Here is a 19,070-nt window from a genome sequence, read left to right as displayed (position 1 = left end):
AAAGCTATTCCCGTGGCAACCATAGGGGATGCTGTAGTTTCCGAGACCGATAACCTTTTTTCTTTTTCAGAGAGTGAAAGTATTGATGATAATTGTTTTAATGGAAGTGAATGGCGTTCGGATAATAAGAATTTTCTGGAATGGTTTCTCATTTAAGTAATGGAGAACAAAGGTCTTTAAAGACATTGGTATTTAATTTTAAGGAATTATTTTCGGATGTACCGGGAAGGACTTCTGTCCTTGAGCATGACGTGGACGTAGGTAGCGCCACTCCTGTGAAACGATCTCCTTACAGGTTGAATCCCTTCAAAAATGAGGTTGTAGCGAAGGAAGTTGATTATATGCTAAAACATGACCTGATTGAACCTAGCCAAAGTCCTTGGTCATCACCTGTTGCATTGGTAAAGAAACCCGACGGGGATTTCAGGTTATGTTTTGATTACCGTAAATTGAATGAGTTGTCTTAAGTCTGATTGTTATCCATTACCTCGAATTGAGGATTGTATTGATCGTATGGGTAAGGCCAAATACATTAGTAAATTCGATTTGCTGAAAGGTTATTGGCAGGTTCCTCTTTCGAAGCGGGCAAGGGCCGTGTCTGCTTTCGTAAGTCCACAGGGACTGTTTCAATGTAAAGTGATGCCGTTTGGTATGACGAACGCGGCTGCCACCTTTCAGAGGTTAATGAATACTTTAGTCTATGGCTTAGAAGAGTGTGTTTCTGAGCCTCCAACCTTGAAGGGCACGACTATTGCTGTTGGAACTATATTTATTCCTCGCCATATTGAAGAGCTACAATTTTGACGCTGTATGACTTATTGGATATCCTTACTCTGCAGCAACGATATTTTATTCTTCAATTTATACACTGCCCTTGGTTCAGTAAAAGCCAAGGGGACCTCTCTGTCCCAAGGTAATATTTGTTATACCTATATTTATTTATTGTGATCACGGCCATTGATCCTCTGCTGACGTCATTAGTGGAGCTTGTGAAAGCCTACCAACACCATAGTTTGGGATCAATTTTCCCTGCCACTCAGATTAAGCCTCCAGACGTGGAGTTTGTTATTGTCCTCCAAGAGGAGACCTATAAAGTCGTTTGAGGAAGTTTTTAGGGATATTTAGATTGTATTTGTTAGGATATTCTTACTTTTCGCTTGCCTCCTCCTATCTGGACCCTCTCCCCTTTTTGTGTGTATGTGTTGATGACCTGTCTTTAATTGTGTAATTGTTTTCTTTTGCAGGAAGATAAGAGTGAGTGTTTCTCATAAAGTACTGTATTATCGAGGTTCAGGTGTTATTTCTGTCTGGAACTTTTGTATTAAAATTAGGTACTTTTTTTGTGGTATTTTCTTTGTGCCCTTGAATTGACTTTGCACTCTTATTGAAGTTGGATACTTTTCCACCTTTTGTGGACTTATTATGGTGTCTTGGTGAATACTACTTGATAAAAGCTTAGTGATTTGTGTGGTGGTCAAACCAGCCATCCCAGTAGGCATTTGAATATGTAACGGTGCGAGAGTTTTTTTTTTTCTTCACAAATGGCTCATCTTCTCATTAGCATATAAACGATGACTGAGGCGCTAATTGCTGTGTCATTTTTTTTGACTTCCCAAACTGCCCACTCGTCAATTTAATCGTATAATACACCATATTTAAATTCAGGTTCAAGCAAATAGACAGTCAGATTCCTATCCATTAATTTCATGACAACAAAGCAAAATACCTTTGCCATTGAGAAACTCAGGAAATTTCCATGAAATTCAGGTGGCGCTAAGTAACGTCATCGTAAAACCAGATCAACTTTCTTGAGGGACAAACGTTGGGATAATGCTTCCACAATGACGTCCTTTCTTAACAGCAGTGATGGCTTCATGAAACAACTAAATGATGCTTTCCTCTTTGGTTACACTGTAAATGGTTGCAACGGAAGCTTGAAGTAGTCGACTCGCTCCAAGGCTATGCATAAGGAAAAAAGAATCGTCAAGTGCCTAGAGATAAGCGAGTTCAGTTTCAGCGACGCAAGAAATTATTTGCCAGATGCTAGATGACGCACTCTTTCTATCAAGGACTCTATCGAACTATGATTTAACAATATGGTAATATAGATGAATTAAGAGTTATTGGCGTTCTTCCTCTATTGTGCTTTTACACTAATCAATCGAGAAATAACAGCCGTTCACATGAAGTACCCAGAAGCAGAACTACTTCTAGCAAAACCGAGTCTCCTCTTTAGGTGTATGCACTGATCCCTTCGCGATCGACAAGAAGTGTATCTATGACTTGGAAATTCAAATGATTCAGTCAGAACGACTTCAGGCCTTTGCGTATGAATGAGAATTGATAGTTGACGTTCTTGATAGTTGTTATCAAGGACGCAATGTTGAGAAGAAGAAGAAGAAAGGTATTGCTTGCTCGTAGCACTGATATCTGCGACCAATAGATTTTCAATATTCCGTCTGATTGCAGTGTAAAGAGTTTTCATGAAAATATGGCGGCTGCTGACAGAAAAACATTTTATTTCCTGTCTTGTTGTTGCCTATTAGAGGAATAGCTTTCATTTCATCCCAGGTGTAATTCGAGCACTAAACTGTGAAACTAATATAGCGTTATTATTGTTTTTTCCATAGATATTGAAGGCTGTTTTGCAGCGCTATAATACTCTAAAATTTCTAGAAAATCTGTAAATATTTTACTAGAGAATACCGATCACTATTTGAATGCACATATTCATCCACTAATATATACAAATGTATTGATATATAGTTCTATAGGAAACTCTTTTACCACTCTTTAAAAAAAATGTTAGAACTTTTACCATTTCGTTCACTTCTGCAGGATTCCTCAATTACACGTGCTTTGTAAGTAGCCATTTTCACACCTGACATCAATCCCTTTCTACATCTTCCTACTTTTTCCGTGATTGCTCAAGTTATCAGGATAAGAGACTCATCTCTTATTTAGAGGGCATTTCATAACTCGAAAGGGTCTACAACCGTTTACTTGGTGTCATGAGGTACCAAAAATTTATACCCCAAAAGCTTGGCCCTTCCCGTGGCAGCAATATTCAGATCATACTACTAACTACCACGAAAGTCCTCAGTAGAAATAATGTATGTTGTTGCTTTTAGCCTCAAGAGAGGGGGTTCACAGCCCACCGATATGCCCTTCTAACCCTTAGGCCATGGTGCATTAGATTCTCAGACCATTAGCACATCCACGATTAGTCAGTTAATGAAAGACTGTGAGAGCGACAGCTGTCTCTGTACTGGTAAATGGCGTCATTGCTAAGAGTTTTGGAACGTGGAATATGATTGATAGTTCATTTGCTTCTTTACTGATGAAGTATGTTTAGAGAAGCATTGATTTTCCACTCTTTCTTGATAGTTTGTCATTTTCATTGAATGGATCAGAAAAACTCCCAAGTCAGTAATATTTCAGTATATTTTGAAAATAAGTATAAAAATATATTATATATATATTGAGATCTAAAATTCATTTTCCTCCGGGTAAGATTATTTTTCCCTGCTCGTCCATTTGCAGAATTCATTCTTATTTCTAAACTTGATCGTTAAAACAGTCGTTGACACAGGGATGAGAGAATACATTTAAAGAATATGTTCTGTCATTATGTCTCCTGAGATTTTCATTTCACTTATAGACTAAAACGTCTCAAAGTGACTAATTAACCTTGTGCAGCCTTGGCAGCCTGTTCTGCAGCAGCCTTCAGTTCTTCTGGTGTTGGGTACTGGAGGATGGCACCTGGCTGGCACTCGTACACAGGGCAGCAAACTGGGTATGGCTTAGCTTGGTCGGCTTCGTTCTTGACTCTGCAGCCGGGAGATGGCTTGGGCTCAAAGCCACAGTCTTCCACCTTTTCGAAGAGTTTGCCTTCATGTTGAATGCAGGTGGCTCTTCCACAGAAGGGAGCCAGGGGCCAAGACTGACCAACGGCGAAGGCCTTTTTGGCAGTGAATCCGTAGCATTGACCTGGAGCCTCTGTTAGAATATAAAAATAAACACAAATATTTCAGAAAAATCTCAAGGAATTTAATCCGAATCGTATTCTCTTTTTTCCTTTGTATTACATGACATAGCAACTTATGAATCGAACCAATTATAATAACTGATTTTGTTAAACTGATAACAGCATCTCGACTTAAAAAGGAAAAAATGTTCTGCTTAACATAAGATTAATCTGGGTGACACTGACCTTTGCGGACTTCAGCAGGCAGATTTCGAACGTTTGGTTTTGGCTGAATCACATTCTGGCTGAGAGCAACTGCCACGCAGAATGAGGCGACGATGAAGAATTTCATTTTGGCTGCAACAGAAAGACATTAGTGATTATTAGGCGGAATTTTCAAAATAGTATCGTTATCAGTAGCGGCTGTTCATCAGAAATGTCTTCATTTCGGTATTACTCTTTTAAGAAACGTAACAAGTAAAATTCACAACGAGAACTTGTCATCTGAGCTGCCTATAAAATTCCTTCCAAAATCTTTATAGAAACAAATAATGGAATCGTTTAGGCTTTCGAATGCTCACCTCAGTTGTTTGTAGTGTTGATGCTACACTGAGGGACGTTGGGTGTGATCTGTGCTGACCGACGTTCCTGTGACTGTTTATATATGATGAGCAAAGAACTTGAGAGATGCCAGATACACCAATCTTTACGCTTTTCCTAAATTCCCAGGAATCTTAGTGACGAAACTGTCGAACTAACCTAAGTCGGGAGGTGGAGCAAAATATTATGTTGGCAAAACAGGTCTAGTTGCTCCCTCCCCGCCTGCCCTAGCACCCCTCCGTTCCTTGCCTGGCGTGGCCCGTAAAAAGTTGAGTGGTCTTGCGTTATGGGAAATTGTCACGGAAATTCGAACTTTCTTCATATCTGTCAGGTGATTCACTTTATTGGCTTTCAGACATTCTACCTTCACTTACATGCAATACTCAAGTTTAAATGAAATGGGCACAAGAAAAGTTACAGGAGTCATACCTAGTTAAGGTTTAAATGAGATGTGTTAGATTGGATGGTGGTCATGAGTGCTTTGTGGAATATATAAAAGATAAAAAGGTCTGAAACAGGCCCTTTGCATTACTTGTGTTGAAGGCAACGATGATAATGATAATGATGATGTTAGCTTTATTACACACGCACACACACATATGTGTGTGCGTGTGTGTGTGTGTGTGTCTGCGTGTCAATGTGTGTATGGACGTTGAGATTTCGTCTCACAGTTTTAAACCTGCCACAGAACTATACCGTATGCATTCTGTGACACAAACTTATTTCCTTCCCATGTAAATTATTATCAATTGTAGCTGAATAATATTACATAAATATCTGAAATCTGGAGTTCTACCAGCGCCACCACCCGCGTCTAATACTGCTCAAGTTTCACGTACAGCAAAAAAAATTTTGCAGAACACCTTTTTTTTCTTTCTCCCTGTTTCTCTTTTTACCGAAGGAAACGAAAGCGGGAGATGCCACGGAAGAAGCAGCTGATGAACTTCTGGGGGAGTTTGGGGGGGAAATGCAGTTGCTGGAATTTTCACATGATATTAAGAAAAACATGAAAAAAAGCCTTCTCTGACAGTCATATTTCTCTTAATGTTCCTCATTTTCCCGTCTTTATCCGTACTCTTGACCCTTCCCTGATTCTGAAAAGGAGTGCAATGATAAACACTTTTATTGATGAGAGATCAATCAAAATTATTCTGCACAATTGTCCTTATTTTTTTTTTTTTTTTTTTTTTTTTTTTTTACTGAGATCTCGGACAATTTTGGGAGTCAAAATCAGGAACCCATAAACCTGGAAGAACTCACATTATTGTTGCTGATGACGACGTTTACTACGATCGTTGACTATGCCATGAAATCGCTGCCATTTGTCACTAATCCTCAAACTTTTAACCGTAAAAGAAAGATCTCGTCTTTTATGTATGCGTATTGCCATAAAGTCTTAATATACTTCCAGAAGTTTTGTAAATATATTTGATATGAAGAAATACCTTTGGGTGATAATTATTCATCCTTCTGCATTATCGAAGCAAAATGTTTTCTTTTTAATGATTTTATCTAATAACCAAATATTACTTGAAATTATCACACAATATTCGTTATATAATTTCAGTTTCTTATTCAATTCCTTTATGTCGGGAATACATTAATTTTGAAAGAAATATTATTATAAACTAATAATCATTCTTATAGGTGAGGTTTCACAGTGATGTTATGATAATTATCAAGTGTGTGAGAGGGGTTCACGACCCACCACTATGCCCTTCGCTAACTTCATACGTAGTGCATCAAATTCTCAGACCTTCAGCACAACCACAATTCGGTAGTTAACGCATAATTGTGCATGTGTACTGAGAAGTGGCGTTATATTCATATAAACTTGTTGCCAAGAGCTTTGGAACGCGTTTTCTTTATATTTGGTTACAAAAGTACTTTTTTTTTCATATGCCTTCTTGCTAATTTGTCATTTGGTTAAATGGATCAGAAAAACTCAAAAGTCCATAACAATTTCTTTTTATTTTCAAATATGTATAAAAATATAATATATAATGAGATGCAAACAAAACTTGATCGCAGAAATATAGTCCTTGACATTAGGATGAGAAAATACATTACATGATTATGCTCCGTCATTAATTCATTTCAGTTACAGACTAGAACCTTTATGAGAGAATATTTAGCCTTGTGCAGCCTTGGCAGCCTGCTCTGCAGCAGCCTTCAGTTCTTCTGGTGTTGGGTACTGGAGGGTGGCACCTGGCTGGCACTCGTACACGGGGCAGCAGGCTGGGTATGGCTTAGCTTGGTCGGCTTCGTTCTTGACTCTGCAGCCAGGTGATGGCTTGGGCTCAAAGCCACAGTCTTCCACCTTTTCGAAGAGTTTGCCTTCATGTTGAATGCAGGTGGCTCTTCCACAGAATGGAGCCAAGGGCCAAGACTGGCCAACGGCGAAGGCCCTTTTGGCAGTGAATCCGTAGCATTGACCTGAAGCCTCTGTTAGAATATAAAGATAAGCATGAATGTTTCAGAAAACATTCCATTAATTTAATGAGGATCGTTTTTTCTATTTTCCTTGAATGAAATGACTAGTAAGTTTATAAATCGAATGAATGATTACTCAATGATTTCGCTTAACTGATGATTATCTTTCCATATAAAGGGATGAATGTATTTCTTAATATTAGACTGATCTTGGTGATACCTACCTTTGCGGACTTCAGCAGGAAGATTTCGAACATTTGGTTTTGGCTGAATCACACCCTGGCTGAGAGCAACTGCTACGCATAATGAGGCGATGATGATGAATTTCATTTTGGCTGCAAGAGAAAGACATTAGTGATTATAAGATGGAAATTTTCGAAATAGTATCGTTATCACCAGTGGTTGTTCATCAGAAATGTCTTCATTTCGGTAATACTCTTTCAAGAAATATTCCATAATGAAATATTACACTTTCCGACTTTATTACAAATAATTTGCCTGATATTGATTTTGTGAAACGCAATAAGTAGAATTCACAACGAGAACTTGCCATCTAAGTTGGCTATAAAATTTCTTCAAAAGTATTATCAGTAACAAATAATGGCATCGTTTGTTGTATCGAATACTCACCTCAGCTGATTTTAGTGGTGATGCTACACTGAAGGGCGATCGGTGTGTTCTGTGCTGAACAACGTTCCTGTGACTGTTTATATGCAGTGGGCGAAGATGTTAAGAGGTGCCAAACACCCCAATGTTTATGCTTTTCCAAATTCCCAGGAATCTTAGTGACGAAATGGTGCAGTTTCAAACCGGTAGGTGGCGCAAAAAGACGTCCTTGCGAAAAAACATGTCCAGTCGCTCCCTCCCCGGAGTCTGTCTGGGGAGACCTCCAGGCCTTGCTGAGCATGGCCCGAGAAAAGTTGAATTTCTTTCGTTTCGGGAAATTTTTCGTGGAAATCGGAACTTTCTTCATATTCGTGTGGTGATTCAGCTGACAACTCTTCTTGTATTCTACTTTCAGCTACAAACTCTACCTACGTAAGTTCAAATGATATGGGGACCAGCAGAGTTGCAAGATACTTTAATACTTCCATGAGAAGTGTTAGAATATAAGATGGATATGATTGATTTATGGTATATAGAGCAAAAGAAAGGCATGAAACCTTCCCTTTGTTTCACCTGGCGTTGGAGGTGTTAATGAAGATAATGATGACGATATATTATTATATATTTTATATTATATATTATATATATATATATATATATTATATATATATATATATATATATATATATATATATATATATATATATATATATATAGATATATATATATATATATTAGTATATATATATATATATATATATATATATATATATATATATATATATATGCATTATGAAGTTTCTTTCCATAGGATAAACACAAATTAACACTCCATAGAACACTCCATAGAAAAGAATATTAGCTATCTAAAATCTACTAACGATTTGCTTTTACTTCCCAAAGTTCATTATTTCATAAATAATAATCTGAAGGGGATTGGGTCTTTACTATCATTGTTAACTGATATAGTTGTAAAAGAAGCAGATTCAAATTATCTACAAATATTTATATAATAAAAAATATCCTGTCGCTCTTCCAGAAGAATTGAAGATTCGAATGATATAGTGATTTCAATGAGAAAGGATACATTCAGTCATACGTCGGGATGACGACAACTCGTCTCTCCTGATGTTTCTCTTCTCATCTAGAGGAGAGCCCAATATTGAAGCAATTCAGGGAAAAACATCGGAACAACTTGGGCATTATACACTATTGCAGTCACTTGAAATCTTAGACACCACCTTGACCGCCATGGCTACTCTTCGTAAACGCTGAGAATATACACAATTAACTACCGACGATGAACGCAAAGGAAGAAATTCTTACTCATCTGTCCATCTTTACAGCAGTACGCTGCGTAATACATGGGAGCGGCTCTCTCCTAGTTACGGGATGAGCGAAGATGACACACCCCTCCCACCCAAGCACAGCTGAAGCAACGCAGAAGTCGATTCCAAGAAATGGTTTAGAGGGCCGTGGAGCCCACCCAAGGACTCTGGAGAATATATTCCAATGTAAATCATTGTGAACTGCAGCTGAATGATATTGTATAAAATATCTGAAGTCAAAAGTTCCACAAGTGCCATGTTCCAGTTCAGCATTGTTTTTCTGTATCTCTTTTCAAGAGAATAATGGTATTGTTTTCGTTTGCAGAATAAAATCGTTAGTTTTTCAGTGACAAAACTTAAAAGGAAACGAAAGTAGGTGAAGATGTGAGGAAAGAAGCAGCTGAAGAACTTCTTTAGGAGTTTGGTGGAAAATAGAGTTGCAGTAATTTTCATAGATATTATAAATCAACATGGAAAGCCTTCTTTGACATTTTTTTTATTCTCTCTTATACGTACTCCTGACCCTTCCCTGATTTCGAAAGATGACAAAAGGATTATGATTTTTAATGACGAGAGATCAAAGTAGTCGTTCCTTAATTTAAAAATTGTTGTGAGGATTTTTTAAAAATTTATTTATTTATTTATTTATTTATTTATTTATTTATTTATTTATTTATTTATTTATTTATTTATTTATTTATTTATTTATTTATTTATTTATTTATTTATTTATTTATTTACTTTTACTGAGGTCGCAAACTATTCGGGAATACACAAACAGCAAACCCATAAACCTGGAAGAACTCACAACCTTACTACTATGGACGACGTCATTCATTACGATTGCTGCCTATCATGAAATTGATTGTATGCGTAACTAACCCTTAAACTTTTAATCTTTTATCTGTGCTGTTTCATAAAGTCTTAATATACTTTCAATAGATTTACAATATGTTGGATATGAAGAAATGCCTTTGGGTGATATTTATTCGTCCTTTTGCTTCATCGAAGCAAATGTTTTCCTTTTTAATGAATGCGGGTATTAACCAAAAGATTACTTAGAATCATTACAAAATATAAGCCATTAAATCTCATTTCCTTATTCAATGCCTTTATATCAGATTAGATTTCCTTTAAGATAATTATTATTATAAATTAAAAATCTTAGTTATTGTAAGATTTACAGCGATGATATGCTAATTTTCAAATAAAAGAAAGTAGTTGAAGATATATGAGGAAAGGTGTAAAATGAGTTCTTAATACAAAAACATTCTCAGTTATTTAACTGCATTCATTTCACAATGAAATATTTTTCTTTTTCTTGCAAATCAGTAGCAGATCAATGATAAGCTTGTTTTTACTGGAATTTTGCAATGAATTTCAGAGAAATTTCTTAATAAAGTGATTTGTAATAAAAGGTTTAGAAAAAGGTAATAAATTTGAGATTTTTTAAATTTTCATTATTAATACGAATACAAATTCTCTGTATAGTCACTTTTATTTCATTCATTTTCGTGAAATGCTTACTGGCACTTCATTTATTCATGACACATTGAATTCTTGTTATGTTATATACAGTTATTCATGAATTATTTCGATTAATTTTTCTTTGGGAAGTGGACTGGATCGACTCTGAGAGACCTCTTATCCCTGGGCGCCTTGTGCAGCCTTGGCAGCCTGCTGTGCGCTAAGCCTCAGTTCTTCTGGAGTTAGGTACTGAAGGGTGGCACCTGGCTGGCACTCGTACACGGGGCAGCAAACTGGGTATGGCTTAGCTTGGTCGGCTTCGTTCTTGACTCTGCAGCCGGGAGATGTCTTGGGTTCAAAGCCACAGTCTTCCACCTTTTCGAAGAGTTTACCTTCATGTTGAATGCAGGTGGCTATTCCACAGAATGGAGCCAGGGGCCAAGACTGGTCAACGGCGAAGGCCTTATTGGCAGTGAATCCGTAGCATTGACCTTGAGCCTCTGTTTAATAGGGAAAGAAATCATTTGTATAAATTAATTACAAACGTTAATTCTCTGTCTTTGACTGCAAGATAAACAAATATTGATTCACTGTTTAAGAATAAAAAACTAATTGCATTTGATTAATAATGATATCCATATTTATGTTAAAAATAAACATCCTTTAAACATTAAATATTGTTGATAGATACTAACCTGGGCGGACTTCAGCAGGCAAATTTCGGACATTTGGTTTTGGCTGAACCACGTTCTGACTAAGAGCCACAGCAACGTAGAGGGAGGCTACAATTAGGAATTTCATTTTGGCTGGATCAGAAAGGAAAAAAAGAATCTATACCTATTGATAATTCAACATGACACTGTAATCGTTGGCAGATTAAAATGTTACTTCTGAATGAGGGTAAATATAATTTTCTTCATCTTTATTGAAGTACTCAGAAAAAAATCTCATTTCTATACAATTTTATTAAATGAAGACTATCAGAAATACCTATTATAATTTTCATGATATCAAGCTTAGTTGCTCTTTAGGCAATAATGTTTTCAAATATAAAATAAAAAAAGGTATATTTTTAAAATATACATTGTTTAGTGTTGAAACAAGACATTAAAACAAATATTCAGAGCTTCTGAATTTAACCACGTATTAGCCATCCCTTTGACTACCTACCTTAGGTCACTGTAGTGTTGATGCTACCCTGAAGGGTAATCGATGTATTCTGTACCGACCAACGATCCTGTTGGACGATCTTGGGAGATGCCAGATACTCCAAAGTTCACTCTCCATCTTATGACATCTTGGCATCCATGCCCCGTTCATATCAGAGTTTGATGAAGTTTTCATTAATTTTGTAATTGAGTGAACAAACAGTTGAAGGAAAGCATTACGTGTTATTGAATGCAAGCTTTTTACGAAGCAGAAACTAACGACTTTTCGGTACCAGCAACGTTCAGTAAATTCCCAGGAACATGCGTTACGAAATCGCATACCGAAAGCGAGGCAAAATCCCGATGCCAAGACCTTGCAAAAACCGGTAGACGAGCTGCCCCCCTACCCACTAGTCATATCAGCATACCGCATACCCCGGTGGAAGAATCTTTTCCTAGAATGGCTAAAACTTTTTTGTCTCTTAAAATCAATTAATCGAACTATTCATTCTAATACCAAATTATGATAAATTTTGGTGCGCTCTTCACAACATAACTTAATTCAGTACTTCATACATTCATACATACATACATACACACACACACACACACACACACACACACACACATATATATATATATATCTATATATATAATTATATAATCTATATATATATATATATGATTTTATATATATAATTTTAAGGTTTTCTTTCTTTTTCACAACGATGGATATATAAGGTCGTAGTCCACAGGGGAAGAAAAAAGCTGAAATTCGTTTTAGCTCAACAGTTTCGACCTCCACTGGCCCTTATCGGTTGTTAACAGCTCTCGATAAGGGCCAGTGAAGGCCGAAATTGTTGGGCTAAAAGGATTTCCAGCTTTTGTTTTTCCGCTGCGGACTACGACCTCATATAGTATATATATATATATATATATATATAATATATATATATATATTATATATATCATATATATATATTATGCTTGTGTGTGTGTAAACAATAGTAAATACACGGGCTTTACAGTGTGATAGCTGTCTTTGTTTTTACGACATTGCCCTCTCATCATTAAAAATTTTTTATTCACGTTCGAGCGAAACGATGTCAGACAAGCTTTCTTTTCCTTTAACTTCGGGATATCAAAACGACAGACTAATATTGTTGAGGAATGAAAAAATCTTGTTTTTAAGTCTGGTGGAAAAAATTCCCAAGTTTTAATTTAGTGGCTCAAAGTATCACCATCGTTAAACCAATTCGATTTGTCTCGTTCCAAAGATCAACGTAATTCTTTTCGAGACAAATAAGGATATAAAAACTTGCGGTTCGTTACTCTCTTCAAGGACAAATGAATAAAATCCGGACTACCCTTCGGTTGCACTATCAATTGTTGCATCGAGACTATGCATAGATAAAAAAGCGTCAAGTGCCCAGAGCTAAACGGTTCTGTTCCTGTGGCGTAAAGCCTTATTTGATAATTGCCAGATGAGACAATATCCATATCAAGGATTTTACTAGATTAAATACATAGGGATATCTTATCATAGTTGTGATTGAATAACATGATAGAATAAATGAAGTTAGAGAGTTATTTACGCTCTTCCGGAAATAATAACAACAGTAGATATGAAGTTACTAATAGCAGAACAGCTTCTAGCAAAACTGAGCCTCCTTTTATAGTGTATGCACTGATCTTTTCGTTATCAACAAGAAGTTTATGGAAGACTTAGAAATTCAAATGATACATTCAGGGCGAGGTCAGGTAGTTGTGTATGAATGAGAAACCCTGGCAGCTGACGTCTTCGATAGACATTTAATAAGCGCTCACAGGATTGATACCTAGGACCAATAAGTTTTTAATATTTCATTTGATGTTTTTGCACTGCATTTCCAAAAGACCGAGTATTGGCACACCAGTGTCTGCGGATGCCCAAAGAAAAACATTGTATATTAGCTTTTCAGAAAAGTGGGAGGGATGAGCTATCCTAAGCCTTTTCCATTCCATATATAAGATCACTTTATGTGTCTTCTTCTCCTCCTTCTCTGTTACTTATTGTTCGTACTTGGTGCCTTGCACACCATGCAGAATAGTGAGAAAGCTGCTCTTATAGTGAGGATGCTGTTCATTTTATTTACCGTTGATTGCTTTGGTCCTCAGGAGAAGTACTTTATTTACCATTGAAGGGACATTTCGTCCAACAAAGGGGTCAGCAAGCATTTACCAGGACCGCATCCATCTGACTCGAGGTACAAAAATATGTATGCCCCAAAAACATGGCACTTCCTATGGCACCGATATTCAGATCATGTCACTTCTAGCATCACAAGATCAGTCCTCGTTAAAAATGACGTATATTGTTTCCCTTGGCCTTCAGAGAGAGAGAGATTCATATGCCTTTTGGAGGTTATTTTGTTCCACAACGGGTTCATGACCCACCACTATTCCCTTCTCCAACTTCTGAAGTAGTGCATCAGATTTTCAGACCTTCAGCACATCCACAATTTGGTAGATAACGCATAATTGTGATTGTGTACTGAGAAACGACGTTATATTCATATAGACATGTTGCCAAGAGTTTTGGAACACATTTTCTCTATGTATGGTAACAAAAGTATTATTTTTTTCATATCCCTTCTTGATAGTTTGTCATTTTGTTCAATGGATCAGAAAACTGGAAAGTTTGTAACAATTTCCTTTTATTTACAAATATGTATCAAAATATAATATATAATGAGATGCAAAATTCCCTCATTCTCATTGTAAGATAATTTCTTCCCTGAAAGTCCCCTTACAGAATAGATTTCGATTTCTAAACTTGATCGCAGAAATATAGTCCTGGGCATTAGGAGGAGAAAATACATTGAATAAATACAATCACAAGATCAGTCCTCGTTAAAAATGACGTATATTGTTTCCCTTGGCCTTCAGAGAGAGAGAGATTCATATGCCTTTTGGAGGTTATTTTGTTCCACAACGGGTTCATGACCCACCACTATTCCCTTCTCCAACTTCTGAAGTAGTGCATCAGATTTTCAGACCTTCAGCACATCCACAATTTGGTAGATAACGCATAATTGTGATTGTGTACTGAGAAACGACGTTATATTCATATAGACATGTTGCCAAGAGTTTTGGAACACATTTTCTCTATGTATGGTAACAAAAGTATTATTTTTTTCATATCCCTTCTTGATAGTTTGTCATTTTGTTCAATGGATCAGAAAACTGGAAAGTTTGTAACAATTTCCTTATTTACAAATATATACATATATATATAATGAGATGCAAAATTCCCTCATTCTCATTGTAAGATATTCTTCCCTGAAAGTCCCCTTACAGAATAGATCGATTTCTAAACTTGATCGCAGAAATATAGTCCTAAGGCATTAGGAGGAGAAAATACATTGAATAAATCAATCACAAGATCATCCTCGTTATGACGTATATTGTTTCCTGGCCTTCAAGAGAGAGAGATTCATATGCCTTTTGGAGGTTATTTTTGTTCCACAACGGGTTCTGACCCCCACTATTCCCTCTCCAACTTCTGAAGTAGTGCATCGAATCAGACCTTCACATCCACATTTGGTAGATAACGCATAATTGTGATTGTGTCGAAGAAACGACGTTATATTCATATAGCATGTTGCCAAGAGTTTTGGAACTCTCTAGTGGTAACAAAAGTATTATTTTTTTATATCCCTTCTTGATAGTTTGTCATTTTGTTCAATGGATCAGAAAACTGGAAAGTTTGTAACAATTTCCTTTTATTTACAAATATGTATAAAAATATAATATATAATGAGATGCAAAATTCCCTCATTCTCATTGTAAGATAATTTCTTCCCTGAAAGTCCCCTTACAGAATAGATTTCGATTTCTAAACTTGATCGCAGAAATATAGTCCTGGGCATTAGGAGGAGAAAATACATTGAATAAATACAATCCGTCATGAATTCATTTCAGTTACAGACTAGAACCTTTATGAGAGAATATTTAGCCTTGTGCAGCCTTGGCAGCCTGCTCTGCAGCAGCCTTCAGTTCTTCTGGTGTTGGGTACTGGAGGGTGGCACCTGGCTGGCACTCGTACACGGGGCAGCAGGCTGGGTATGGCTTAGCTTGGTCGGCTTCATTCTTGACTCTGCAGCCGGGAGATGGCTTGGGCTCAAAGCCACAGTCTTCCACCTTTTCAAAGAGTTTGCCTTCATGTTGAATGCAGGTGGCTCTTCCACAGAAGGGAGCCAGGGGCCAAGAATGGCCAACGGCGAAGGCCTTTTTGGCAGTGAATCCGTAGCATTGACCTGGAGCCTCTGTTAGAACATAAAGATATAAAGAATGTTTCAGAAGAATATCCATTAATTTAATATGGACCGCATTTTTTTTATACTCGTTGAATGAAGTGACTAGTCAATTTATAAATCGAATGAATGATTACTCAATGATTTCGCTTAACTGATGATTATCTTTCCATATAAAGGGAAGAATGTATTTCTTAATACAAGATTGATTTGGTTGAAACTGACCTTTGCGGACTTCAGCAGGCAGATTTCGAACATTTGGTTTTGGCTGAATCACATTCTGGCTAAGAGCAACTGCCACGCAGAATGAGGCGACGATGAAGAATTTCATTTTGGCTGCAACAGAAAGACATTAGTGATTATTAGATGGAAATTCATGAAATCTTATGGTTGTCAGCAGTGGTTATTCATTAGAAATGTCTTCATTTCGGAAATACACTTTTGCAAAACGTAACAAGTAGAATTCGCAACGAGAACTTCCGAAATAAGCTGCTAATAAAATTTCTTCCAAAAGATTTAGGAGAAACAAATAATGGAATCGTTGGGCTTTCGAATGTTCACCTCAGTTGACTGTAGTGTTGATGCTACACTGAATGAATTTATGTGTGATCTGTACTGATCGATGTTCCTGTGACTGTTTATATCTGATGAGCGAAGATCTTGAGAGATGCCAGATACACCCATCTTTACGCTTTTCCTAAATTCCCAGGAATCTTAGTGACGAAACTGTCGGGCTAACCTAAGTCGGTAGGTGGAGCAAAATATTATGTTGGTAAAACAGGTCTAGTTGCTCCCTCCCCGCCTGCCCTAGCACCCCTCCATTCCTTACCTGGCGTGGCCCGTAAAAAGTTGAGTGGTCTTGCGTTACGGGAAATTGTCGCGGAAATTCAAACTTTCTTCATATCTGTCAGGTGATTCACTTGATTAGCTTTCAGATATTCTATCTTCAGTTACATGCAGTTCTCAAGTTGAAATGAAATGGGTACAAGAAAAGCTACAAGAGTCGTACCTAGTTAAATGAGAAGTGTTAGATTGGATGGTAGTCATGAGTGCCCTTTGGAATATATGCAAGAAAAAAAAACAGGCCCTTTGCATTACTCGTGTTGAAGGCGACGATGATGACAATGATGCTGATAACTTGATACATACGTGTACGTACATACACACATACAAACACACACACACACACACACATATATATATATATATATATATATATATATATATATATATATATATTATTTACCGCTGGTGTATATATATTTTGATGAAGTTTATTTATATATATATATATATATATATATATATATATATATATATATATATATATATATATATATATATATTAACCGCTGGTGTATATATATTTTATGAAGTTTATTTCCATAGGGTAAATGCAAATGTTATTGTATTCGATGTCTCATTACCTCATGAATCATAATTGTGAATGCGATTGAGTCTTTTATTCTCGTCGTTAACGTACTAATCTAGTAGCCGGGTGTCACCTTTGCAAAGGAACAGATTTAAAATCTCTGCAAATATTATTAAAAATAATATGCTGATCATCTATAAGATTTGAACTGACGAATGTCGTATCGCGATTCAAATGCCAAAAATAGAGGATATCTTAAGTTATCCGTCGGTATGACGAACACCCATCTTTCCAGACGTCTTTCTTCCCTTCTACAGGAGGACATATATTTAAACAATTCAGAGAAAAACATCAAAACAGCTTGGGCCTCATACACCATTAAAATTACTTGAGATCTTAGTTGCTACCTGTGACCACCATAGTGCATAGAGTCACTGAATATACAAAATTTACCTCCGACAATGAGAATGAAGGATGAAATTCTCGCCCATCCTTCTGTTTCCCGACATCAGTAAGCGGTGTAGTATCTGACGAGAGGAATATGTCTCTTTCCCTGCCTCTCCATATCATGGAGGTAAAAGAAGAGGGCACATCGCCTCCCACCTAGCCGAGCTGAAGCAATTGTTCCATTTCAGAAGTCGTCACCAAGAAATGGTTTAGTGGGTCGAGTCGTACAACCCATTGACTTTGGAGATTTCGTACACAAGTTTTAGACCTGCCACAGAACTATCCCGTGCGCATTCTGTAACACAAACTTTATATCCTTCCAGTGTAAATGATTATCAACTGTAGATGAATAACATCATATAAATATATGAAATTCGGAGTTCTACCAGCGCCACCATCCACGTCGATTATTGCCCAAGTTTCACTTACAATAAAATAGAAATATGCGGAACACATATTTTTCTGTTTCTTTTTTCACTGAAGAAAACGAAAGCGGGAGATGTCAGGGAAGAAGCAGCTGATGAAGTTCAGGAGGAGTTTGTGGGAAAATACAGTTGCAGAAATTTTCACTTCATATTAAAATCAATATGAAAAAAAAACCTCTGACAATCATATTTCTATCAATGTTTTCCATTTTATCCTTTTCTTCTTCTCACACTGAATGCAAAACCTCTCTCTTCATTTTACCGTCCTTATCCTTACTCTTGACCCATCCCTGATTCCGAAAAGTGACACAATGATAAACATTTTTAATGATGGGAGATCAATCAAAATTATTCTGAAGAATTCTTCATTTTTTTTTAATGAGATCTCGGACAATTTTGTGACACACAATCAGGAACCCATATTATTGTTGTTGATGAAGCCATTTACTACTATTATTGTTGACTATGCCATGAAATCGCTTGCATTTGTCACTAACCCTCAAACTTTTAACCGTAATAGATATATCTCGTATGCATATTGCCATAAAGATATTAATATACTTTCAAAAGATTTGTAAATATATTTCATATAAAGAAATGCCTTTGGGTGATAACTATTCATTCTTCTGTATCATCGAAGCAAAATATTTTGTTTTTAATGATTATGGGTAATAATAAAAATAACTTGAAATAATCGCAAAATATTCGGTACAAAATTTCACTTTCTTACTCAGTTCCAGTACATCGGAATTCGAAAATTTTGAAATAAATATTGTATTATAACTTAAAAATTATTGTTATAGGTAAGGGTCGCAGTGATGCTATGATAATTATCAAATGAAAAAGAGGGTTTCACGACCCACCACTATGCCCTTCGCTAACTTCTGACGAAGTGCATCAAATTCTCAGACCTTCAGCACATCCACAATTCGGTAGTTATGGCATAGTTGTGCGTGGGTACTGAGAAGTGGCGTTATATTCA

The 19,070-nt window shown here is 36.5% G+C and overlaps 3 protein-coding genes across 3 annotated transcripts; all 3 read right to left on the bottom strand.

Annotated features, from left to right (window-relative positions):
- Window positions 1–3,426: 3,426 nt before the first annotated feature.
- On the bottom strand, window positions 3,427–4,609 carry LOC135223163 (uncharacterized). The gene is made up of 3 exons (XM_064261671.1): window positions 4,549–4,609; window positions 4,214–4,324; window positions 3,427–3,999 (listed from the first exon to the last, which is right to left on the bottom strand). Exons 2-3 carry the CDS (start codon window positions 4,317–4,319, stop codon window positions 3,686–3,688), a joined length of 420 nt encoding a protein of 139 aa, XP_064117741.1. The 5' UTR covers window positions 4,320–4,324; window positions 4,549–4,609; the 3' UTR covers window positions 3,427–3,685.
- Window positions 4,610–6,519: 1,910 nt separating this feature from the next.
- On the bottom strand, window positions 6,520–7,749 carry LOC135223154 (uncharacterized). The gene is made up of 3 exons (XM_064261660.1): window positions 7,631–7,749; window positions 7,225–7,335; window positions 6,520–7,012 (listed from the first exon to the last, which is right to left on the bottom strand). The coding sequence occupies exons 2-3, from the start codon at window positions 7,328–7,330 to the stop codon at window positions 6,699–6,701; spliced, it is 420 nt and encodes a 139-aa protein (XP_064117730.1). The 5' UTR covers window positions 7,331–7,335; window positions 7,631–7,749; the 3' UTR covers window positions 6,520–6,698.
- A 2,814-nt stretch (window positions 7,750–10,563) lies between these two features.
- Window positions 10,564–16,516, bottom strand: LOC135219859 (uncharacterized). The gene is made up of 5 exons (XM_064256981.1): window positions 16,406–16,516; window positions 16,070–16,180; window positions 15,545–15,856; window positions 11,097–11,207; window positions 10,564–10,901 (listed from the first exon to the last, which is right to left on the bottom strand). Exons 2-5 carry the CDS (start codon window positions 16,173–16,175, stop codon window positions 10,579–10,581), a joined length of 852 nt encoding a protein of 283 aa, XP_064113051.1. The 5' UTR covers window positions 16,176–16,180; window positions 16,406–16,516; the 3' UTR covers window positions 10,564–10,578.
- Window positions 16,517–19,070: the final 2,554 nt, after the last annotated feature.

The sequence above is a fragment of the Macrobrachium nipponense genome, chromosome 20 (assembly GCF_015104395.2).
Source record: "Macrobrachium nipponense isolate FS-2020 chromosome 20, ASM1510439v2, whole genome shotgun sequence".
NCBI lineage: Eukaryota > Metazoa > Arthropoda > Malacostraca > Decapoda > Palaemonidae > Macrobrachium > Macrobrachium nipponense.
The sequence above is the reverse complement of the archived record's forward strand: the minus strand, read 5'-3'. Positions and strand labels throughout refer to the sequence as shown.

Excerpts from the sequence above, each read along its gene's own strand:
- LOC135223163 (XM_064261671.1), bottom strand. The coding sequence starts at position 4,319 with ATGAAATTCTTCATCGTCGCCTCATTCTGCGTGGCAGTTGCTCTCAGC. Across the intron at positions 4,000-4,213 it reads GCCTGCTGAAGTCCGCAAAG|AGGCTCCAGGTCAATGCTAC; the intron begins GTCAGTGTCACC and ends ATATTCTAACAG.
- LOC135223154 (XM_064261660.1), bottom strand. The coding sequence starts at position 7,330 with ATGAAATTCATCATCATCGCCTCATTATGCGTAGCAGTTGCTCTCAGC. Across the intron at positions 7,013-7,224 it reads TCCTGCTGAAGTCCGCAAAG|AGGCTTCAGGTCAATGCTAC; the intron begins GTAGGTATCACC and ends ATATTCTAACAG.
- LOC135219859 (XM_064256981.1), bottom strand. The coding sequence starts at position 16,175 with ATGAAATTCTTCATCGTCGCCTCATTCTGCGTGGCAGTTGCTCTTAGC. Across the intron at positions 11,208-15,544 it reads TGCCAAGGCTGCACAAGGCT|CCAAAATGAAATTCCTAATT; the intron begins AAATATTCTCTC and ends TTTCTGATCCAG. Across the intron at positions 10,902-11,096 it reads GCCTGCTGAAGTCCGCCCAG|AGGCTCAAGGTCAATGCTAC; the intron begins GTTAGTATCTAT and ends CCTATTAAACAG.